We start from the raw sequence: 26,341 nt of genomic DNA on the forward strand, positions 1-26,341 counted from the left end.
TGCAAATCTTCAAAAAAATCCGACAACATTGTAAATCTAAGCATAAGGAACCAGACTATAATAGAACCCTTCAAATGTTCTTTATTCTATCAGACTGAAGTGTAACAGTTGGCCGATGGCTAAGGCTCCAAGAATTGACAAAGTCTAAAGAGGGTTTTTCGTTTTTATCTCCCAAAACACCAGTTGTCGTGCAGGATTTATACAGTGCAGTCCCGAGGCAGAAATAATATTTTTCTTTTCCATGTCTTTACAATGAAGGACAAATGTTTCGACTTGCTCCCAAGCCAAGCCAGGTGAGACCCACCCACAATGATTAGTAATTGGCAACCATCTACTCAAACAAGGCTGTTTCCCAAACAAACTTGCAGGGCATTTCCAGACGTAATTTTTTTCACAAAACAATTACAATAAGATTATACAGTACAGATGCAGAACACATGCTATACACTGGCTGCTGACCAGACACACCTCCAAGCCGGCTTGATGACAATCAGTTATCGGAAGTAGTTGTGCAGTGTGTGCTTGCAATGTCTCCTTGTATTCTTGACAAATACCTGACAGGTGAAAGCATGGCAACAAAGGTGGTCAAAAGAGTAAACCAGAGAACCAGATTTAAGGGCAGAGTTTCGTCTTTTGTCAACCCTCAGGCCCTCAGGACCCTCTCAGGGGCCCTGATTCAGCCCCTTTTTGACTATGCTTCCTACTCTTGGTACTCCAACACCTCAGTGTCACTGAAGACTAAACTTCAAACCTCCCAAAACAAACTGATTCGACTACTTCTCGGACTGGGGCCCATGACCCACCTCTCTCCCACTCACTTTGCCAGCCTAGGCTGGCTCAGGGTGGAAGACAGGGTTACAACAACTAAAAATGGGACTGGTCTTGAAAATTGCCCAAAAGAGGAGCTAGTACCAGTTTCCCTGTAGACAGACGACCCCCCTCCCCTTTTTTAAATTTTTTAATATATATATATATTTTTTCATGCTTTTTTTTCTCTGTATTTTTATGTTGATTTCTGAACTGTTTGGTTGCTACTATAGATGTCTATGAAATTAATTCAAGGACCTCAACGGAAACAAGTCCGCAAGGACTTTTTTGGTCGGACCTTTTAGACAAAAGTATTATAAATGTAACTGTGTTGTTTTACATTCTTTTGCCTAATACAAATTTCAATCAATCAATCCCTTTTTTGTCTATAGAGTACGGGTTGCCCTGTGAATCTTCCTGTGAACTTGTGTGAAGGCATCGACCGGGCTGCAAGTTGCAGCCGGGTTGATACCTTCATGCCTCAGGCCTGCAGCGTCCCAGTCAGCAACACTGCTATACCACACGCGATGGAGAACTGATGTGCAATCTGATCTGCTTTTAATTACAGTCAAACCAAACAAAAACATATGTAGCATAATTTGAAGTACAAAAACTTCTATTACACACACTAGTGATATATTTGATTTGAAGTAGTTGAAACTCAACATACCGATGAAAGGCAATTTCACACTGAGTCACACTTCAAAACCATAACCGGTGGTTGTGGTTTGAAGTGTCAAAAAAACAGATGGAGCATTTTGCAGCACAAACTAAGACAAGCTACCAGCCTATTCTCAGCACTTTGATGTTATTTGAAGTTTAGGCTATCATCCATTGTATTCAAAACGGATTAACTAAGTAATAGATCTCAAGATACACTATATAATCAGTCAGTGAGGTGCATTTGTGCAGTAGAGTTTAAAGGAAGAGGGTATATACTTAACCCATTAAGACCTGAGGCCGATTCTACAAATGTCTTCTAAACAGTTTTCTGAAAAACGTATGTTTCTATGTCAGTGGTTCTCAAACTTTTTCATGTCAGGACCCCCAAAATGATATGGATTTGGCCGCAGATTTGGCCAGGGACCCCCAGAAGCAAATATATATATTCAAAGATTTGCACACATTTTCACAATTTTTCAAAAATAGCAGATCTACAAGCTCGTAGCGCGGCACGAAGTGACGCGCAATGAGCTTGTATATCTGCTATTTTAGATTTTTTTCTTTTTTAAAGCAAAGATTTGATTAAAGATTTGGTAAAGCACAATAATGAGAAGAGAAACAAAACTCAGATCCATAACACGTGTGTGTGTGTGTGTGTGTGTGTGTGTGTGTGTGTGTGTGTAGATCTGATGCTTCCTGTGAAAACTACCTACTAACTACTCAATTCCATTCCTTGGTGTGTGTGTACAGTGTGAGTGTGAGTGTGAGTGTGTGTGTGTGTGTGTGTGTGTGTGTGTGTGTACAGTGTGAGTGTGTGTGTGTGTGTGCGCGCGCGTGCGTGCATGCGTGCGTATGTGTAAGTGTGTTTTGAGAACTAGGTTGAAGTTGCACGGCGATCTCAAAAACCACAAAATCAAGGAAGTCTTTATGCAGAAAACCTGATCAAATCATCTATCTATCCATTCCATGAACACAGTATTTGAGTCTTAAGCTCAAATCAAACAATGCTTGTTGAAAATAAAATATTTTTTTGTTTTGTTTGTACAACAAAGTTAATCAATAGAAGTCACCTTTCTTAGTTCAATAGCTCTGATCTTTACAAACGTATCCATCGCAACCACACTTCCTTCCTTGAAACTCTCAGTCATGTTTCCTACCAGTGACTGTAGTTAGACACTGTGTGTGAAGCTTCACTATATCTATTTTTGCAGTCATGTCTAACAGACTTGCCAAGGCAGCTCTACTCTCTGTGCATGTGCTGTCCATGGTCATCTTAATGCTCAACGAGTTTGCAGGTACAGAAGGGGTTTGTATGTTTATGCTTTTGACGGAAATAATTCTACGCATAATTTTTCTCCATACAGATTATTCTTTTCATACCACAATTTTCTTCCACATTAGGGTGTGTTTCTGATACTGAGAACAGAGATATAATGGCATCCATAGGAGACTTTGTTCAATTCAAGTGCAACGTTTCTGATCCTCTACAAATCAACTGGGAAAAAGATGGATTTAAATTTCTTACTCACCGTATTTCAACAAATAAGACTGAGAGAGATGACAATTTTACCAGGATTAGTATTAATCATGATTCTTCAGAGCTGAACATCACTAATATCCTCCAAGATGATGCAGGGGTCTACAGCTGTAATGTAAATGAAAGGAATGGTCAGCGGACATTTATGTGGAATTTAACCATCACTGATGACACCAGAGGCAAGTAGAACTATTTATATGTCCAAAATGTTAAACTTAAACATTTTGAGGGGGACCAAACTTCAAAGGTGTATATTAGTCCAAAATTAAACTGACATCAGCCCTCACAAAATGGCAAGGCAACATTTAATATTTGTTTCTTTTAACTTTGCACAGAATGGTTTCATCCCTCCATACTTGCTGCTGCAGTTGCTGTGGTTTTAAGTGGCATAATATGTTCAGTCTGTCTGTATAAGTGAGTATCAAATAATGGTGCCTTGTTCCTGGCACTGTAGCTTCATAGTCAGCTCCTGCTTTTAAAATTGTAATTAGTGGGATTTAGTTTAACAATGGAGAACCCTATGATTAAATAATATCGTAAAAAAAACAAAAAAAAACACAATCCTTGAGCATAGATGATTCCATATAGTTCAATGAATGTGAACAAATATGACTCAACACAAATATTCTAATATGTCATTGGCAACACTTTCCTAATCTTCTCTACAGAACCAAAATCTGATTTGAGTGCAAAAACTCTAATATTATTAGTCCACATCTTTTGACACTGGTTAGGATTGTACTCTGCAACATTATCTCAATAAGGGGCCAATTCTGTTTTATAGTGGCTATGTGTAAATACAAATGAAGTCATAGAACATCTGTACATCTGTATGTTCTCTGCAGAAAATGCAAGCAGGTTCAGGCTCCTGATCACATTGAGGGAAGAGGACAGGTTAGTAGAACAACACATCTAATCATTCTCTTTCCATTTCCCTGCAAAAATCCACACACTGACTAGCTCCTGTCTGAAGGACTACAGTGACATTTTAACCACAAAGCTCTTCCTCAAACTTCCTGTCTGAGGAAGAGGTTGATATTCAACGTGTCTCTGTGCTATGTGCTCCTATTTGAAGTGCCCGCTGCATAGAGTGGGTGTGGATCTATTCATTTATTTTTGCACTGTATTTTATCGGTGCAGCACCTTTCTTTAGTCATAAGAATGTGCGTGTCAGTTTTGTTGATACTTTCCCCGTTCCTACCTTCCTTCCCTTGACAATAAATTCAATACGTATTTTGCTTCCTATCTCTACAGGACATCACCCTTCAATCGCTGGACAGCACAGACAGGAATAGAAGGATACATGACCAGGGGAGTCAGTATGTTGAGAGACTCAATTCAATCTATGGACACTTCTGAAGCAGCAAGACTGCGGTTGAAATGAGTCAATGCTGAACATGCTTCAACAGACAAACAGCTACAGTACACAATGTTGAAGTGCACAGGGATCATGCCACAAGCCTGCCACATTGACGATGACTAAAACCCAGTGAGCGGAAGCTTGTGATTCACAGTAAAGCCTGATATATACTTTCACAACAGTCACATTTATCACATTAGATGATTATTAAAAGCCATTGATCAATATGGCAGCTGTGAGACACGATTGGAAGTTAGGAATTCTTTGTAGGATGAGTACAATTTCAGATTGAATCAAATGTCATTCCAGTGTAAATGTGCTCCCTTGTTCCTGTCACTGTCGCATCATCATAGCCACCTGCTTGTTAAATTCAATCAGTGGGATTTAGGTAAACAAAGGAGAGCCTTATTACTGAATAAAGATTAAATTGTAAATAAAAACCTGCAATCTATGACTGTTTACCTCATGAGCACAGACGATTCTATATACTGTAGTTAAAAGAATGTGAACAAATATGACTAAACACAAATATTTTAATCTGTCGTTTGGCAACACTTTCCTAATCTGCTCTATTGATAACTGAAAACAACGATTTTTCCGGGAAATTGACACATGTTCTTCAACAGAAAAGCCACTACAACCAAAAGATGAACCAATATAGTGCTTCAAAGAAACTATACCAGGTAGAAAAAAAACACCTAGCATCTGTCTAAACAATATAACATTCTTAACAATTGTGGTAAAAAAATTATAAATAATAATATCTAAAACATGTTAAAAAGTAAGAAATATATCTGCATAGTATAACTAGCCTATCAAAAAGGTGACAAGAAAGGAGTGAGGGAGAGAAGAGTGCTAGGGGGTGAGGTGCAGTCTGAAGAGATGAGTTTTTTGGGAGTCTGGAGGATGCAAGGGGGTCTAGTTTAGGAATCAGCAGTGGCGGACAGTAATTAAGCACATTTACTTGAGTAATGAGTACTGTACTTAAGTAAGTCATTTCTTTTTTAGTATCTGTACTTTACTTGAGTATTTATTATGTTTGGATACTTATGGCTTTCACTCCACTACATCTGTGAATGCCTATGCACACCTCAAAGGTTGGCGACAGGTGTGTAAGTAAAAAATGCACAATTTAGGAGGAGATCTCTGATGGTTAAATCAAAGAATAGGACCTGCACACTGTCAGAAACGTACACAAATTGTTTTAGCTCTTTATTCGACGTTTCGGTCGTTAGACCTTCATCAGGACAGACAATGGATTGTTTGTCCTGATGAAGGTCTAACGACCTAAACGTTGAATAAAGAGCTAAAAAGGTTTTGCAAGTTTCTGACAGTGTGCAGGTCCTATTCTTTGATTTAACCATCAGACATCTCCTCCTAAACGCCACTACATTTCAAAGACAGATATTGTACTTTTGACTCCACTACATTTCTACAAAGGGGAAAAGGTACTAACACTTAAGCCATATTTCTAATTTAGTGAAAATAGCAGATCTACAAACTCATAATGCGTTATGAGCTTTTACTATTAAAAAAATCTACAGTACATTGTAATTTGTACTTCCGAATACTTAAGTATGTTTTAAGCCGGTGCTTTTGAATACTTAAGTATTTTTAAAAGCAAGTACTGTCTCCAGTACTTAAATTCAAGTACAAATATATAGACTCTGCACACTGGATCATGCTCCAAAAAGGTTCAAATGTATTACCACCACAGAAACAACACATAAGGGGGAGACATGAACATTTGGGGACGTTGAAGACAAGGCAAATAAAATGGATCATTTGGAGGGCATCATCAGTGAGCTAAACAGGAGGAAGTTAGTGCAGTCAATCCTAGAGATGACTGATACATGGTCTGAATAAAGAGTTGAGTAGGCTCCCCTCCTGAGTCCTGGGTAAGGTAAGGAAGGGTCGGATCTGTTGGATGTTGTAAAGTGTAAAACTACCGGATCGAGTGATCACCATTCACCACAGTGAGTGCCTTGAAGGACAGCTGACTATCCAGGACAACACTCAGGCTCTTGATTGATTGATTGATTGATTGAATACTTTATTCGTCAGAAATGTAAACAGCACATGGTGTAGTAAGACATATAGGATAGCACAAAAAAGTCCTGGGGACTTGTTTCAATTGTGGTCCTATACATTCAACTCACCAACATAGCATAAAAACACAATAATACATTCAACAAATACAAACACTACAGCCACAAAAGAGGTGGGGAAATTACATTTACCTCCCCTTGTGGTCTCCTGAATAGATGTTTTTTCAGGCCAATTTCGAAAGAAACCATCGTTACACATCCTTTTAAATGGTGTCGTGTCTGTCAGGGCATTCCACATTTTGGTGGCAGAGTAGTCCCTTGCTTAACCCTGTCTTCAACCCTGAGCCATCCCAAACCATAGACTCCCAAACTACAAAGTGTGTTGGCATTAGGCGGGCCAGGGAGTATTTGGTGGAAATGGAAAGATCTTGCAGGGAGCGGGACTTACCTGGGACGAAGAGAAGCTCTGTCTCATTTGCATTGAGCATGAGGTGATGGGGAGGAATAGAGACCAGTGAGATGTTAGCCAGGCTTAAGTTGCAGCAATGTGTACCTCAACCTGTGTGGCAGAGGGAGGATGTTACAGGATGTGTTATTTCTTAGTCAATGGCTCCACCCTGTGGTCAAGTCATAGCTACCGAACTGGATGCTAGCCATGGATCAGGGCTGACGCCATCCTTGTAGGGAAACAATTTAGCTCCTCCTCCTACGGCGTGAGGAATGGGGATTCCCGAATCACCCAACGATTGTTGTCGGAGTAACGATTATTTAACGGGTCTGGTTGGAGAATATCTACAATTCTCATGTAGTCTTCACCAGTGCGGACTATTTGTTTTGATAATTTTGTTTGTGTGTCGGACACAATGCCATGTTGTCTCGGAACGTCACACTGCTGTGGCTGCTGATGCTGAAGACAGTGGAAAGTATGCTTCTATTTTTGTATATTATTTTCAAATATCCTACTAGTTTGTTTGCTCTTAGTCTTAAATGCAGGCCAGTAGGCTAAGTAGCCTTTAGCAGGGCTGTAGGCTAACCTACATCTATCTAAAACTTAGCCAAAGACTGACTCATAGAAACAGTTGGCTATTAGGCTACCGTTTTTATTATAACTAGGACCGCCACGAGTCAGTGTGCTGAACACAATCAACCACGCCACCTGTCTGGCTGTGACCGTTGAGGCAACATCAACCGTCTCATTGTGACAAAGAAGTGTGAGAGAGAGAGAGAGAGTGTGTGTGTGTGTGTGTGTGTGTGTGTGTGTGTGTGTGTGTGTGTGTGTGTGTGTGTGTGTGTGTGTGTGTGTGTGTGTGTGTGTGTAGTCCTTATTTTATTGTTACCGTCTTGGGTCTCCCTTTAAAAAGAGATCTTGCATTATAAGATGTGTTACCCCCACTAATAAATATGAGACAGGACCAAAATGTAGGATACCAAATTGCAATTATTTATTTAATAGAAAAAAAGGTTACAAAATGGTACTTATATTCATTTGCATAGAAAATGGTTAAAATGCTTAGTGCGATTCAAAACAGAATGGGGAGAATTACACAAAACAACAAAAAGAGAAACAGCGGTCCTTACAGGTGCCACTTGTTCCACATGGACCTACGACCAACGACAAAGCACATAATTCACAATATGCACATGGCACAATAGCACACAACATGTAATATACCTACATAGTAATATACAAACATAATAATCATATATAAAGGCACTATAGCATCTACCTAATAGGTCACAAGTAATATAACTAAACTAGAAAATGTGCTCCTCGGAGCACAAGTCTCCGCCAGCAGACTATAGCAATTATATTATCATAGCAATAACTAATGAGATACAGTAGAGTAAAAGATATATACTGTAGTTACTGTAGTCTACTGTAGTAGATTTGGACTAGAAGATACTGTTCCAATCAAGACTGATTGATCCTGTCTTACCTCGCTTCAAAAACGTAAACGTTTTTTTGAAGTGACACACCTATTTATAGAATTGTATTTCGTCATGCATTCCTCTAGCCAATCAAAGGCATTGGTGTCAACATATTAATACGTATTAAGATTTCTTGTTGTGGGATCAATTCAACTCTAGTCCTCTTCTGTGTTACTGTTTGTTGTAGATGACTGGGAGGTAGATGACTGGGAGGTAGATGACTGTATAGAGGATTGTTTTTCTTTAGCCAGTTTAGGGCGTCAAGCACCTTTTTTGGCCTCACATATTCATGTATATAGTGTCCCTTATAAGCCAATTTTCGTTTTAGTTTTAAGGGAACAACCTCTGCAGTTTCAGGAAGTCTTGGTAATAATTTGATAATAGTGTCTAGGTTAGATGGCACATTGACTGCATTACCATGGATTGCCTTTTGTCTGCCTCTTGGCAAGCCAACAAGTTTCATAAAAGCAATACGTTGACTTATCAACCTTTCTTCTAACGGGTGCAAGTCCTGCAGTTCTCGGGGTATTGGGTCAAGTAATAGGTTGTTAACCCAAGCCTGTGTAGGCAGTTTCCCAAGTTTAATGGCCCGATGACAAGTGTGGCACATCCAAGTGTTGTTTTGCTTGATTGCAGTTGGGTTTTTGCCTAGGAGACTTACAATATCTATCGTTCCTGTATAATTTCCAGGTTTAAACTCTGCCACTGATTCTCTGTAGAGCATTCGTTCACAGGAACCACAGACATAATTGGGTCCACTTTCGGACATCTTCTTTAAGAATGCGAGACCAGCTTCATTAACTTCTAATTCTTGTGATCTGTATCGTTTCTTCTTATTCGTGTTATGTGCTTGTTGATGTTGTCTTTCATTATTTAAATACTCCGACCAGTTCCTTTTTTTCCTTTCGATGTTCTCTTCAGACTCTTCTACTTTTTCTTCCAGAGATTGTAGCAATCTTTGCTGTGTCATATTGTAAGCATTCATGGCTAGTCTTTTGTCATTTAGCGGTTTTTTGTCTCTGATTACTTTCATTCTTTCTTTATGATTCTTAGCTCTGTTTAATTGAAGCAATGCTCTGTTTACATTGAAGCAATCTATCATATGGGAGTCGTCATAATTGACTGCTTTGTTCAAATACTTGTCTGTCTTCTTCATCTTCATTGTCTTGAACAGTTTCAGCAGTTGATTGGTGTGTTTGATCAGCTTTGGCCTTCTGCGTCTTTGTTTGACCAATGTTAGGTGTTCTCAGAGGGACACACACACGCACGGACGGGTGATTTGGACTAGAAGATACTGTTCCAATCAAGACTGATTGATCCTGTCTTACCTCGCTAACGTAAACGGTTTTTTGAAGTGACACACCTATTTATAGAATTGTATTTCGTCATGCATTCCTCTAGCCAATCAAAGACATTGGTGTCAACATATTAACACGTATTAAGATTTCAACTCTAGTCCTCTTCTGTGTTACTGTTGTAGATGAATATGCTTTCTTAGCTTTGGCCTTCTGCGCCTTTGCTTGACCAATGTCAGGTGTTCTCAAAGGGACACACACACGCACGGACGGGTGATTTGGACTAGAAGATACTGTTCCAATCAAGACTAATTGATCCTGTCTTACCTCGCTTCAAAATGTAAACGGCTTTTTTAAGTGACACACCCTTTTATTATAGGATTGTATTTCGTCATGCGTCCCTCTAGCCAATCAGAGACATTGATGTCAACATATTGACACGTATTAAGAGTTAGGCTTTGTTGTGGGATCATTTCAACTCTAGTCTTCTTCTACGTTACAATTGTAGATGAGTATGCTTTCTTAGCTTTGGCCTTCTGCGCCTTTGCTTGACCAATGTTAGGTGTTCTCAGAGGGAAACACACACGCACAGACGGGTGACTTGGACTTACTGAAGGTACTGTTCCAATCAAGTCTGATTGATCCTGTTTTACCTCACTTCAAAAAGTAGAGGCTTTTTGAAGTGACACACCTTTTTATAGTATTTTATTTCGTCACGCGTCCCTCTAGCCAATCAGGGACATTGGTGTCGACATATTGACACGTGTCACGTGGAGCTTGCCCAATGTTAGCTTGACAAACAATGTTTGCTCACACAAAGCGAAAACATATTCTCCACCTTCGGCGGAGACAATGATGTAACAATAGGCAAACCAATAAAATGATGACTTTACCAGATAGCTCTTATGTCTATACACAGGCAGACGCCTCTCAATGGTTACACAGGCAAGACTCCCCTCTCAATGGCCACACAGGCAGAACAATAAGCCCCCCCATCTCCACCTGTAGCCGTTATAGCAATGACATCAGTATGCATGTTACACACAATGTTACAGAGGATTACATACAATACAGAAAATATATATCACCCCATTTCTTTGTTCACCTTTGCACACACATAACACACATTATTGAGGAGGCCACACCCCAAACAATACTGGACAGGCAAACATCCACAAATAGCACCAGCCAGGGGTGGACTGGCCATTTGGCGTACCGGGCATTTGGTGGGCCGCTGGCCAGTGGGCCGCTGGGCCACCCAAAAAAAAAAAATTTTATCAAATATTTTCGTTCCCGTTTTAGGATTATTACGGTCATTTCAGGGTCGCGTGGCCCAATTATTAGTTACGTTAATGTTTGGGCTGGGATGCTTTCCAGCAGGGGCCTCAGTGCGGCTGCAGAGTTCATGTGCAGGGCTGGGCTGAAACAGCGAAACGCTCCCCCCCCCGTTGACAAAACGGTCCGGGGGGGGGGGGCCGGTCCGGACCAAAATGCCAGGGCTGAATTTTGGTCCCAGTCCGGCCCTGGCACCAGAAATGGCACAGACCTGACAATATAAAAACATTCTCATTGTAGACCATGCAAAAACCACAACAGTAAAACAAAGTAAAAGCAAGGAAACAAGCAAACCATTTAGGTCAGCACCTAGTGCACACCAACATCCCCCTCTTACAACACACTGGTGTGGTGTGAGGACCCACAGATTGGTGATCTGCTACCTGCCTGTTCAGAAAGGCCTTAAATACCTGTGTCACTTATGACATCACTGTATCTCTGCCTCCCTCTAGGGGCTACATATGGACTTAAAGGAGCATTTCACCCCTGGAAGAACTTGCAGTCACTCAATGTTAATAATATTTGTAGTAGATAACAGTAGCAAAATTTGAAATTTGCACCCTATGGCCAGACAAATAAAGAAGTCTGTGTGTTTGACTGGGGTTTGACTGGACTGCTGCATTACTACAATGACCATAATGCTTTGGTGCACTGCCCCTCCTTGTGGGGAGGGGAGGCTGCGTGTGGGTGTGGTCTACATTGTAACTTTCCCCTCCCAGTTCTCGTAACAACATACAGCATGCTGACCAGTGTTGCCATGTCTGTTTTTTATAAGCGACTCTGGGACTTTGTAACTATTGGTAGTTGCGGGTTATGTTTTTTTGGGCTTGTTTTTAAATACATAAATAAATGTGTACTTGTCCACTGACCCTCATCTGAAATTATAATTTCTGCCAGGGACCCCTGTACTAGATTTGTTTTGTTAAAATGTTTCAAAAATATTCCATACATTTAGCACTTTTCCTCAAGATTTCTTTGAAAATAGCAGATCTGAGCTCACAATGTGTCATATCGCGATGCGCTGTGAGCTTGTAGTTTCAAATAGCCCATGTCTAGGTTTAAAGTGCTCTTGGCCTAGGTTTCTTCTTTTGGGCTTGTTTTCACTAACCCGTTACTTATTTATCTTGCAAAATCTGGCAACACTGATGCTGAAGACTTGATGTTCCGTTCCGACTTTGTTTATATCTTTGTCTACCTTTGGATCACAAAACACAACATGAAGCCTGTGTTCTTTCTTGGACCATGTGAAGTCTGCCTCTTGTTGAACCAGTACACATGTTGGAGCAGTACGGAAGATGTGTGTTCATAATTTTTTCAACATTCCTTCCCACCTTGAAGACAGTTCGGATGCTGGTGACGTCCATCTACTTGAGGAGTCGGGACATCCATGGGGATGCGGCATAGTTAACAATATAATAAAACAAAACGTTTCATATACTCATGTCATATGTGACTCCTTATTTCTGAGAACATAATGTTTCACTGTTATTTCCAGTTATATTCTTTGGACTAAACTTATAGAAAACATTATGTGCATTACTTTAGATGACATGCTAATGTTTAAATATTCTTGTCATATAGCCTAATCGTTTTTATTTTTTTGTTCAACTGAGACCATTTCATGCTTTCAATAGGGCTGGCAAAGTTCGCTTGAGTGGGGGCGTGTTTTGGGCCGCGTAGCCAAGAGCAGCCATGCTGGTTGGGTCACTGTACCGACCCACCCAATAGGGTACTCTATTTAGCTAGTACAAACAGCGGTACATTCAACGCGTTCCGTGTCAACCATGTTAAGAGCCAGCTGCAAGAATAAGGGGAGCTATGTGGACAAGTTGGATATAGACTCACAAAAACGGTACAAAGACAAATTATTTTTAATTAATGGTACAGATCCATATGAGCTTCCATCCAAAGACTGGAGCCTCGACTCTGCTCTGCTGCCTCCGGTAGAGGAAACAGATATTTATGGCTATCTAGTGTGCGGAGTTAGCGCCTATACTAAAGAAGAGTATAACTCTTTTAAATCCCTCGAAGCTCATAAACAGCTCACGGACGGGTGGGTGCAAGACTTAGAAGTCCACAAGCCACCGGAGAGTCGTGGGAGAGCTATCGTTCGAGCCAGGGTATGTAGCTAGCTACTAGCTTGTGTGTGTGTGTGTGTGTGTTCAATCCGTGTTCGAGAGAGACTCTAATCATAACGAATATGTCTATCTCATCATAATGAATGTGTATATATATATCTCATCATCATAAATATATTGTGTGTGTGTATGTGTGTGTGTGTCATAATAATAATAAAATACGAAAATAATATACTTAAAAAATAAAAGTTTATATTTAAGTATAAAATGCCTGTCAAAGTAAACAATGTTTCTCTCCGTGTTCGAGAGAGACTAATCATAACGAATATATGTCTTATCTCATCATAATGAATATGTCTATCTCATCATAATGAATGTGTATATATATCTCATCATCCTAAATATATATATATATTGTGTGTGTGTGTGTGTGTGTGTGTCATAATAATAATAAAATACGAAAATAATATACTTAAAAAATAAAAGTTTATATTTAAGTATAAAATGCCAGTCAAAGTAAACAATATAATGTCATTAATGTAACTTTTTTTTGTATCTGTATAGGTCATGCACAGTATGAGAACCACTAAGACGTTCCTGAAGCCGTGGGTTGTTCTAGAAAAAAGTGGCCAAGTAACATGTGCACACTGTGATTGTGTGGCTGGCATAGGTGAAACATGCACCCACGTGGGGGCTCTGCTGTACAAGATAGCGGCAACAGTACATGTCCGGGAGAGGAAGACAGTCACAGATGTGTCTGCGTATTGGCCAGTCCCATCAAACATCAAAACAGTCAATGCAGCGGAGGGACGTGACATGATCTTCACCTCTCCTGCTGCCCGGAAGAAAGCACTGGACTGTGATACCATTGCAGGGTCTGGTATACGTCGGACACCTACCAACATGCCCACTTTTCCTCCGGATGCCACACTTAAAGACTGGGAATTTGCGTTCCCTATGATACATGCTCATAAGGGCATTGCTTTATTCGGTGAGCCTGCATACACACAGTCATACAGAGATCCGATTCGACCATGCACTCTACCACCGGCCCTTGGAGGTCTGCGTGACTACAAACTTGACGGATGTGAACTGCCTGTCCTCCGCCAGCACTGTGAGGGATTAAAAGACAGTGCTGATGTGACTGAGGAAGAGGCAGTCGGTATCGAGATGCGCACCAGGAAGCAGCATACATCTGGTACCTGGTATAAAGCACGGCAAGGGAGAATAACTGCCTCAATTATGCACAGTGTTTTTGCTACCCGCATTGAGAGTCCCGCTGCAACCACAGTGAAGCAGGTGTGCAACCCACGTAAGATGAAACCAACAAAAGACATGGATTTTGGGATAAAGAATGAGATGGTGGCACGGAATGCTTATCAAGCCTTGAAAGCAGAAGATCACACTGACCTAAAAGTAAAACAGTGTGGGTTCTTCATCAATCCCCAATTTCCACAAGTGGGCGCTTCCCCTGATGGACTCATCACTTGTTCGTGCTGTGATGAGAAAGGCTGCTTGGAGGTGAAGTGCTCTGCCAAGCACAAGCATCGCACCATCAGGCAGGTGTGTGATGTAGACCGTGACTTCTACCTCCATGTTGTCAATGGGAAGTTTGAGTTGAAAAAGACACACAAACACTACACACAGGTGCAGACACAGATCTTTGTGACCAACTCTGCATTTTGTGACTTTGTGGCATGGACACAGCAAGACTTTGAAGTAGTACGTGTCATGCCTGATGTGGACTTCTGGATGCCACGCCTGCGGAAGGCACAGGATTTTTTCCTGAAGGTTGTCCTCCCTGAGCTAGTTACACATTACTACACCGAGCCGCCTGCCATGGTCCCTAGTGCATCAGGAATAGAAAACATCCCACCCTCGAAAGACCCCAGACCGGAAAAAAAGAAGCAGAGGAAAGGGAAGAAGACTCAGGTATATTGTCACTGCCAACAGTCTGAACATGGATTGATGATTCAATGTGACAACAAGAAGTGTGTGAAAAAGTGGTTCCACATTGTTTGTGTCGGACTGAACGAAGCCCCTGATACAGATGATGTGTGGTTTTGTCCTACTTGTCTTGCACACAGTAGATGATAGAAAAAAAGCAAAACCCATGACAATCGCTGTGTGTGTGCAATACTTGTATTTATGTATGCCTTCTTGCACATGTTATTGCTGCCAAAGGTGTCATGCATGCCTGCCTTAAGTAGTATATAATGCACTAATTTTTTATCTCCAGTCATTTTGAAATGCATAATTTTTTTGTGTGTGTGTGTGTGTACAAGGACAAAATGCTGTCACCTGTACTGTCACCTGTTAGCAGGTATTTTTCTTGTATTTGCAATATTTGTTTTATCTGCATGCTGTTTCCCACTTTGTGCAATATTTTACATGTGACATGCTGACCTTACATAAAGTGATTCAGTGTTAAACAGTGTGTACCGTGTCATTAAATTCAAAATGTACTTAAAAGTACCAAAAGTAGAAAGTACTACTCTTTATGCAGAATGTCCCATTTCACAAGTTCATAATGTATACAAATCGTTTGAAAATGGCAGATCTACAAGCTTGTGAGCTTGTAGATCGGCTATTTTCAAATGGCCAAAATATATATAGGGCTGAAGTGGTTAATGTATGTTTTGTGATAAATCAGCAAAGTAACTAAAGCTGTTTGTTGTGGAGTAAAAGTACAATATTTGCCTCTGAAGTAAAATTATTTAAAATGGGGAAATACTCCAGTAAAGTAAAACATCCTCAACAGTAAAGTAAAACATCCTCAAAAGTGTACTTAAGTACAGTACTTGAGTAAATGTACTTAGTTACTTTACACCACTGATAGAGTAACTTTTCACTATGTATAAAATGTGAGCTTGTAGAGTGAGCTTGTAGATCGACTATGTAAAATGTTCTCTGCCCATCCATATTATAATGTATCAACAGGTGATTGTAGTCAACTGGTGACCTGAGCCATCATCAGGACCTGGTACCATTTGCATTGAATGAATGCAGCTTTAGCATTTTGATCACCATTTGAATGTATTATCAGGATAGGCCTATGCATTTTAATCAGGTAAAAGAATGCGGTTCTATTAGCATTGAATGAAAGCACTATTGAAACTAAATTCACACACACAAATGCATCTTTAGCTTGTAGAACACTGTTTGAATGTATCATCAGGATAGGCCTATGCATTTAACCATGTAAAAGAATGCGGTTCTATTTGCATATACATAATCATTCTATGTAGACAAACTTCACATGTTGAATGTGTCTTTTATTTGAAAACAGTTACAGTTTACTATGTACATATAAAAACATAAAAACATAATATAGCTACAGAGCATAACCTCATGTCTGTTTTAGTTATGCAGAAGGGTACAAATAAATCAGCAGATTACTCAGCATCTAGTTTCAGAACCACACTGGTGCACAAGTTTGTCAGAGCACAGCACGCTCGGACGATCTTGTCAAGGATTGTCATGTCCTCGCCCACTCCTGGTTTACGCATCATAGTGATGGGTACTGTACCATTTAATATCTGGTACTTGTTGCGTATAGTGCCTATAACCCTCTCTACATGGATTCTGAGGTGTGCTATCTTTCGTGTTTCTTCCACGTCTTTTGCTGTCATCTGTGCCAGTTCACCCAAGCGTGTAGGGGTGATCACCTTTGCCATCATCAGTCCTACACTGTGTTTGATATCGAAACCACGGTCAGCTAGCACTATATCACCTGGCAGGAGATTATCAAGAAAACCTGAGTTTTCTGTCACATTCTTGTCACTGGCACGACCTCCCCACCCCCTCGAAATGAATGAGATGTGACCCTGTGGCGTAATGCCTATGAGATACTTCATGGTTGTATGGTGTTTGTACTGTGAAAATGACTGACCTTGTGCTAGCAGATTGGATGGTCTCTCTGTGAATAACTCAAAACAGTCTGTGATTACTGCTACATTTTTCCCAAATGTCTCCTCAAACTGATGCGGCATCGTCTCACGCAAAGCTTCTCTACTTGGCCAGTACACAAGAGGTTTTAGCTGTGTATGCAAAATATTTAGGGTGGAAAGAAACACAGTGGACACAGTTGTTCGGCTTACATGAAAGATGTGAGCCATGTGTTTGATTGGCATATTCAGTCTCATACGCATCAGAGTTATGAAGAGCATCTGAAAAGGTGTCAATGATGTGCCTCTCTTAGGTAAGAAGGGCTGAACTCTGACAAGCAAACACATTACAAGCGCAAGGCTTGGAAGTCCGGTGTAGTACTTTGCTTTGACATCGTCAAGGAAATGTTCATCCCACTTCCTCTTGGCAAGTGCATCGTTCAGTTCCCTGTTCTCTTCATACAGTCGGTTGATTTCGTTGCGCCTTTGCACACACAACTCACATTCATCTCCATCTGTCTGTGACTGAGCATCCTGCATCAGGGCAACAGGCTCACAAACCTCAGTTCCACCTGAAGCTTGTGCACCAGCTGCTTCTTCTCCATCTTCATCTAGTGGCATGGGTGCTGCCCCTGGCTGTGCAGTCTCATCCACTGCTGGAGGTGTGCCGATTCTCTTTTGGTGTTCTCTCTTTGATTGTCTGGCAAAACGGTCAGTCCCTGAAGGCTTGATTTCACTATGGCCTAGGTGTAAGGACGGTGCCCAGTCTGGTTCGGATTCCAGCATTTCATATGCTGGTGTACCTAGGGAAAACACAACAGAAATATTTCTGTCAGACATTGTCAAGCTGGCTAATAAAGTAATCTACATGTATCTATCTCTCTCTCTCCCTCATACATATATACACACATATATATATATATATATATGTACACACATACATATATATATATATATATATATATATATATATATATATATATATATATATATATATATATATATATATATATATATATATATATATATATATACACACACACACACACACACACACACATACACACACACACACACGTGTGTGTGCATATATACACACACATATATATATTTATCATCACATGCACAACTTACCAAACTTACTGACAGAGAGAGGGAGAGAGTATCTGTCTCACTCACAGACAGACGCGCACACACACACACACACAGACACATGTGTGTGTGCATATATATACACACACACACACACACACACACACACACACACACATATATATATATATATATATATATATATATATATATATATATATATATATATATATATATATATATATATATATCATCACATGCACAACTTCCCAAACTTACTGACAGAGAGGGAGAGAGTATCTGTCTCACTCACAGACGCACACACACATATGTGTGTGTGCATATATATATACACACACATATATATATATTTATCATCACATGCACAACTTCCCAAACTTACTGACAGAGAGGGAGAGAGTATCTGTCTCACTCACACACACACGCGCGCGCGCGCGCACAACACACACACACACACACACACAACATTAACACATAACGTTAAACTCACCAGAATGAAAATGAAGGGAACACACTCTTGCATTTTCAGGAACGTTGTCAAATGTGTAGTCGGCTCTACGTACAGCAGACAACCAAGCCATGCGTCGTCTCTTTGATACGTCGGATATCTGGCTTGACCCACTCTGCTTCCATTTGGGGATGCGGTGAAAAGTTAGTCCATTATCTATTTTATCCCCTTTATTCTCACCTCGTCGATGGTGAGAAGCCTTGGAACAGTTTTTCATACAACAATTCACTCCCATTTTGGCAAAACACTGCTGAAAGAGCACGAACACTGTAAGCTACTTTCCACCTGCTAGGCTACTAGCGAAATTCCGAGTGGAGTGAAAAAGATGTTGTTGTGAGCCTGAGCCCTTTGACCCCGCCAAGAGGGGGCGGGGCAAGCCGCGGCCGCGGAGTGACATAGGAGTGACGCCAGCCTTGCCAGCCCTATTGGTGTATATAGATAATATTAGGTTTTACTGTAGCCTATCTAAGACCAGTAAAGTTTCATCCAATGTGCTGGGGCCCCAGCAAAATAATGATTACGTGTAGAAGTAAATACTAATAGAATGTACAAGAGTTTCACTATTATATCTGTAATGCTTACTGTAATTATGTACCATTCTGCCAAATGAAAGACCATCTCCTATATCATCAAACAGTTCAAAAGAACCCTTATAGAATTGGGTGTCCATACATTTTGTCATTATAAATGCTTACACAATGTAGAATATACCATGATCAATGAGTAGAGCAAGCAGTGTGTAACTGTAACCGTTTTATTTAGAAAAATAATATATATGGCTGTATCTCATAAGGTGAGTCCCAGGCATTCCTCTCTTCATCAGCAGTTCCTCCATTCTGTTAGATTAGATTAGTCTTGTAGATTAAATGGATATCATCCGACGTGATACCTAATTTATTCTTAGTTGCATGCACACCGAAAATAGCAGACCTACAAGCTCAAAGTGTCGAGTCCGCGATGCGTTGTGAGCTTGTAGATCTGCTATTTTCGGGACCCGGCGACGTCATGAGACTCAGTAGCCCTGTCAATCATTTCAGAAATTATAAAGATAACTACTGCACTGCAGGGTGCTTAGGGCATGGGCAAGGTCTGTATTTAGACTATTTTGGTGTATCATATCTTTCGTATTTAATTTAATTAAAATGATAAACACTGCACGCCTGCAGCAAGTGGCAGCAAAGCGCACACAGCCAATGTCATTTTGTTTCAACTCATGATCAATATAATATAATAAATAGCCAGAATGATTAGGAAAAAATGGAAGCCTGTCATTTCTGTTTGAGTAGCCTACAGTAGGATACTCACCGCACAAGCCTTGCGCATCTATGCGCCGTATTCAGACAAAGTCAATTTACCTCGAGCACTACCTCTGTATTGCACTTTGGACACTTCCCTACAACTTTCGACCTGACGACAATCACAACACTCGTTTCATTCACGGAGAATGTAAACAGATTTGTAAAGCGTCAACGTCATTTCCTTGGGCGGTACTTCCGCCAAATTCTGGTACTTCCGTTTAGACACTCAACTGGCTAGGTCTTGCCCAGCGTGCTTGCAGACAGTGGAGAAAGTCCAATGAATGACTACATGAATGAATACAGTAAATGGGACAAATAGATTATCCTGCAGGTTCCAGCCCCAGTTTATGGCATCCATATATACCCTCTTATTTTCCCATCCAGATCATGTGGTAGAATGCTCTACGGCAGTGAAGTATGGTAGCAGATTCAGTTGGGGCAGACTTTCAGGTGTTACAACGGCAAAGCTGTGACAACCTTATTGCTGAAGGGGTTATATTCCATTGTTGTGAAGTAATCTGTGCACTTTCCACCAAAGAGGACAGCCATTACTTGGCTTTACTTGGCGCCCAAGATCATCAATGACCTCTGTGGCCTGAAATGACACCGAAAATCAGAGAGCTAAATCTTAATAAAATATCCTTTGTGTTGTCCAGGTATCAAGGTGATTGGAGGAAAGCAAACAGCAATACAAGGACAGAATGTCTCCTTTCCCTGCACGCTGACTGAAATGCCTGCAACTGATGAAATCTCTCAGATCTTCTGGAAGAGGAAAACTGGACAAAACCTTATATACAGTGACTTCCTCACCATTTCACCCGAGTATGGACCGGAGCTTGTTAATGGTCATGACATTAGATTCAAGTTCATCGGGAGCTTAAATGAAAAAAATGGATCCATCCATTTATCTAATGTCACACTGTTGGATGAAGGAGTCTACAGCTGCATCTTCACTCTCTTCCCAAGTGGATCCTACAGGACAGAGATACCCTTGACAGTTCTTGGTATAATACACCTTTTATATAATAGGATCAAATTGGAACTCCTCATTGGAACACATTGCAATTCTACATTATATAAAGAAGATAACCCATGCCAATGTTAGAGTTTAGTTAGCAATAAAATGGTTTTGTTTGTTGTTGTTGTATAAGCAGTAATACACTTGAGGCTGTGGTATATTGTATTATATCATGTCTACAGGCACAACAACCATCATTCTAAGAATTTGATTCTGATGTGCTATACAGTGTGTTGCAAAGAAAAAGGTGTGTGTGTGTGTGTGTGTGTGTGTGTGTGTGTGTGTGTGTGTGTGTGTGTGTGTGTGTGTGTGTGTGTGTGTGTGTGTGTGTGTGTGTGTGTGTGCGCGCGCACGCACGCACGCACGCACGCACGCATATATATATATATATATATGTACAATACATTATACTTCCTCACACTGGAAAGTCATATGACTTTGACATGACATCTGTATCCACATGACTAGGACCTTGTGAATTTACCAGCATTTCTTGCAGTTGCACACCAAAGGAAACCTCCTTTTCATATATAGCTGGTAAACTAATGTTGACTGATTTGGTAAATAAGATGTTATTGAAAATGAAATTTGTTGTCCTTTTTGTTACAGAATAAAGGTGTGGAGGGATACCAATATAGTAGTCAGTTGTTGACAAATATTTGTCTACTTGCTTGTGCTCTCTTATTAGTCCCTCCAGTTACCAGCCTTAACATCGAAGTTCCTGTTCCTGTTGTGGGTGAAGATTGGGTCACATATGCAAGCTGCATGGCTGCTGGTGCCAAACCTCCTGCAGAAGTGACATGGGACACTGGGTCTTCTCAAGAATTGCTGAGGGTAGAGTCCAACTCCACTCAACATGCCAACGGCACCACCACCACAATTAGCCATCTGGTTGGCATACCAACCAGAAGTATCAACCACCTCCTTGTACAGTGTGTGGTCAAGCAACATGCCCTGGCAACAGAGGACACCCTGCCCTTCACCATTGAGGTCTACTGTGGGTATACCTTGGCTTTACCCCTTACCCTGTAGCTTATACACTTTCACATTTGTTGCAAAAGGACGTCAAACTGTAAGTAACGCATTATTGCCCCTTTGAAGGATAATCCTTTTCACCTGCCATGTAGTATATTGTGAAACCCTAGCTGAACCACACCACAACACTAGCTGAAGAATGCATATGTTGTCTCGATGAGTATTGCATATTTTCCACAAGACATCACAGAGAAGTAATTGTCTTTCATAGCACATAGCCATAGGTTCACAGGTGTGGGTAGATTCCACTGCGTGGGACCATGTATGCCACCTTTGTCTGTTGTTTTTGAATGATGCATTCTTGAGTGTCTAATATACAAACTGTGACTTAAGCCAGCTCACTGAACTGGTAGTACTGTAAATGACTGCCAGGGGAAAGCAATTAATCAAGCAGGAGCGAGCGTCACAAGGCGAAGTGTGGATATTCAAAAGAAGTCCATTAAAGTCCATTGCAGCATTATCTATATTGGTGCCATTATCTCCAGTTTAGAATGTTGGTGTTACTGACATTTATTTCATCGATTGGCGATTTATTGGCAAAAATGCATAATACATGAATATATATTTGTACATGTTTAAAACACAGCTTATTTCCATTGTGGTCCTTTGAGTGCAAAAGTGCCATGCAATGTGTTTTGGGGAGCGGTAGACATCATTATACACTGCCTACACTGACTACTACTGCCTACACTGCTATGTCCCATCTCATTTTCATTCTTGCAGATGCACCCCTGTCAGTGAATATCCATGAAACATCCAAAGATGTGTTTGAATGTGTGTCGGACTCAAGTCCAAAAGCTAGATACACCTGGAGCAGGTAGTTTCAGCAAACAAGTTTAAGTGCAAATATTAAGTCTCTGCATACATATTTGATGACATTTGTTGAACCTGCATGCTCACACACACTCAAAAGTTTAAATAGCCAGACTGTTTTACCGGATTGAAAGGTATAACAACACACGTGATGATTTCTTGTTTATTTTGTATCCCTTACCATAAATGTAACCAAATGCACCATGTAACTAGACTGACACACCATATAGAATGGCTGTGTTTAGATGTTCCATCAACATTGAATGTTGTTGCACCAAAAGCCTATTTGAACCCTGGAAATATATTTTCACAATAGTATGGCCAGGTTTTTCTCCCAAACATATTTGTTGACCATTTTCTCATCCTTTTCTGTATGCCTGGGATTTACTCACCCTAAGCGTTGCTGTGTCTCTGTTCTAGAGTGAACCAGTCATGGCCCAGATCTGGGATCAGTGCAGAGGGAGACACATTGCAGTTCATCAGCCTCACATCTGACCAGGGAGGCCTCTATGTCTGTGAGGCGTCTAACCGTTATGGACGAAAAAATGTCTCTCTCTATGTGTACTATGCCACAGCCACAGGTGAGCAATATGCATGCACTCTGTCCGTCAAGATGACAAAGTTCATTGGACAACAGATACCAAATGGAAGGTCAAAGGAGAGCATTGGAACGAAAACAACAAACAGGCACTGATAGCAAGAGAGAGATGTAAATTGTAGAGGGAAAGTGAGAGTGGGTGTGGGTGTTGTGGAGAGGTGAAGTGGAAGTCGATCTTGTATTTGTTCTAACAAGTTGACGTAACATTTGAGTCAGTTAGAGTCAGACTACTATCACTTTTATATTTGTGAGAAAGTACATGCTACCACACGAAAAAGGAACTCACCAAAAATATGCGGAAGTGTGAGAAGTGGACATGGTTTTCATGTGGGCAGAGGTGTGGTTGTGATTAATGTCATCTCAATATCATACATACTGTACGTGGTCCTGACTCACCACGCCTCTGTAATGTACTTTACTCCGTTTACTTTGGTTTTCCACTGCACCAGACCCCCCTCATAGTACCCCCTCCCCTCAGAGGTGATGAAGTCTAAACAGTGCTAATCTGGACACGATTTCCATTTTAACCTATACAGCCCATCAAAAACTATTTCTGGTAACGTTAAGGCAAGAAATAGGCCATGCTCAACATTGATTCCCTTCTCATTTACAACTAGTTTAAATGTTTCTTAATAGTTGAATGCCCTTTTCTCTAAGAGCACAACCAAGAGACTGAGAACAAATTAAATACAAGAAAATGTTCCATTTATTGCTACACGGAGTGACATTTATACAAAAATAGCAAAGATTAAAGATACTGCGTAGTCTACAGCTCGGAATAATGGGATGTCGGAAATATGAGTGGACCCCAAGACTTCACAAAGAGAAGTTGCAAAATCTAAAACAATAATGGGTGGCCATAACAACAGGATTCGCGACATGCAACCTGTCATGGTGTCTGTCCATTTATGTGTCTCTCAGGAGGATTTTCTGACCTATCAGTAGTCAACAGTGTTTACATGTCACCATTTGGTATCGCCACAGTCCACTTGGAACCTAGACACTATGTACATGTTAGTACGTGGTACCAGGTACTAATGGCAAAGCAAAAAGGAGGCTAGAACTATGGCGTGGCGAGCCTGTGTGTGACATACTGTAAGTGACATAAGAGAAGAAGGTCATGGAAAGCTTTTTATCTGCTCTGGTAGATTTACTGGTTACCCCATGAAACTGACATAGATATTTAAATGCACACTTTATTGTGATAGGTGATGCATCTTTATGGTGTCAGTTGTTTTCTGATTCTCATCACAACATGGGAGTAATCAATTAACCCATTTAGACCTTTCTTTTTTATTATTATTATTTTTTTACCTTTCAAACCGGGAAAGCATCTGTGTCATTTTCGATATCGTTGCTGTCGGGCAACCTCCTATAACCTCCTATCTCCATATAACCTCCATACTCCATATTCAAATTAATGGCCCTACTTGATCATACTACAACGTCACACAAAAGTTATATTAGCCATTTTTGAATTTGAATCATGAAAAGTAACAGTTTTCGGGTTTCCACCCGACAGAGACGATATGCTATATATAGCAACATTAATAAAATAATGAAAGTAAATAATAAAAAAAATCAAAATATAAATAAAAAACTTAGGTTAGGATTTAGAAGGCGTTTTTAAAATCGGCTTCAGGTCTAAATGGTTTAAAGGAGAAAAGTGGCTGGCAACACCATGTGTGTCTGAGGAGACGTGGTTGTCTACAGCATTGGTTCTCAAAGTGGGGTCTGGGGACCCCCAGGGGTCCTTGAGGGAGTTCCAGGGGGCCCCCAGCTAAATGATGGATAGTTAGGAACCAAATGGACCCTTATGGGTCTGTAACTGTGAGAGTGTACAAATGGAACCAAATGGACCCGGGTCCATTTGGTTCCATTTGTACACTCTCACAGTTAAATTAACATTGGTGTTATAATATAAATTGGGTCCCAGAGATAGAAATGCCATTAAATGAGGGTCCGTAGCCTAATGCATGTCAAACTGGGGGTCCTTGAAATTAAAATGGTTGAGAATCACTGCTAGAGCCGTAAAAATCTTCTCTTATGGGGGTCCCTGGCATATCTTTTCAAATGGGGGTCCGCGGGCTAATAAGTGTCAATTTGGGGGTCCTTGACATGAAAAGGTTTGAGAACCACTGGTCTACAGTGTAGACTCTACACACCCTCCCCACGAGTCCCCAGACCAAACATTGGGGGTTGGCAGTGACATAGGGACTACAGAAACATAGGGGGAATTGGAAATTACAAAATTGGGAGAAAAAACAAAACAAAAAAAAACGCAACTCTCGATCAGAAAAAAAAGAAATAAATGTCATGACAATGTTTTCGTTCTTTTTTTCCTTTTCTGTTCCTATAGGAGGTTGCATTACCTGCTGGACTGTATTAGTTTTTAGCGCGATTGCTGTTGCTGTTGCTGTTGGTCTTGCCTTGTGGTACTACAAGAGTAAATATGGAGTTTTACCCTGGTAACTATCAGTAGCACATAGTATTTGTATTTTAGATACTGGTATGCAGAAAAATGCTGAAAAGATATCCATCAAGTGTGTTGTATATTATATAAAGTGATTATTCTTAAAACAGGAGAGGAGAAGTGGTGTTTCAGAGGCCTCCTGGTGATGAGAACCAGGAAGTAGAAGAAGAAGAAGTAGATGAGGAAGAAGAACGAGAGACACAATCATGTAAGCCATTTTCATCTTTGTCATGGAGCTGTCCATGTGTAAGGAATGCATTTGTTTTGTTTTAGTCAAAAGATATGTTGACAGTTTGTCCAAAAGAAAACATGCTCGTAGACAGAGAGTTTCATTTTGTTAATGGCTGCGTTCATACAAATCTTTTGCAACATTTATTTATCTTAGAGATCCCTGGAATGTCCAAAGAGATGAAAGCCGTGCCTGGGCAGATGGCTCATTCCAGTAGGTCAAGGGAAACTGTCCACAGTTGGTCGGTGGGCAGCAGCAGAGAAGGGCTGTTGGTACCCCCACCATAGCACTGCATTATTTTAAAGTATTGTAAAATA

At 40.6% G+C, this 26,341-nt stretch overlaps 1 protein-coding gene and 1 long non-coding RNA gene across 2 annotated transcripts; both read left to right on the plus strand.

Annotated features, from left to right (window-relative positions):
• Nucleotides 1-3,337: 3,337 nt before the first annotated feature.
• LOC308106159 lies at nucleotides 3,338-4,718 on the plus strand. The gene is made up of 3 exons (XR_013934974.1): nucleotides 3,338-3,421; nucleotides 3,853-3,901; nucleotides 4,262-4,718. It is a non-coding gene; the product is annotated as an uncharacterized lncRNA (long non-coding RNA).
• A 2,441-nt stretch (nucleotides 4,719-7,159) lies between these two features.
• Nucleotides 7,160-26,335, plus strand: LOC308105738 (nectin-4-like). Its single transcript, XM_080456667.1, has 8 exons — nucleotides 7,160-7,338; nucleotides 20,515-20,862; nucleotides 21,565-21,873; nucleotides 22,635-22,728; nucleotides 23,145-23,305; nucleotides 25,682-25,790; nucleotides 25,906-26,003; nucleotides 26,181-26,335. Coding segments are annotated over exons 1-8 (1,176 nt in total). The 5' UTR covers nucleotides 7,160-7,283; the 3' UTR covers nucleotides 26,183-26,335.
• The last annotated feature ends 6 nt before the right edge of the window (nucleotides 26,336-26,341 follow it).

The sequence above is a fragment of the Gymnoscopelus braueri genome (genome assembly GCF_963280865.1).
Source record: "Gymnoscopelus braueri genome assembly, chromosome: 18".
Taxonomy (NCBI): domain Eukaryota; kingdom Metazoa; phylum Chordata; class Actinopteri; order Myctophiformes; family Myctophidae; genus Gymnoscopelus; species Gymnoscopelus braueri.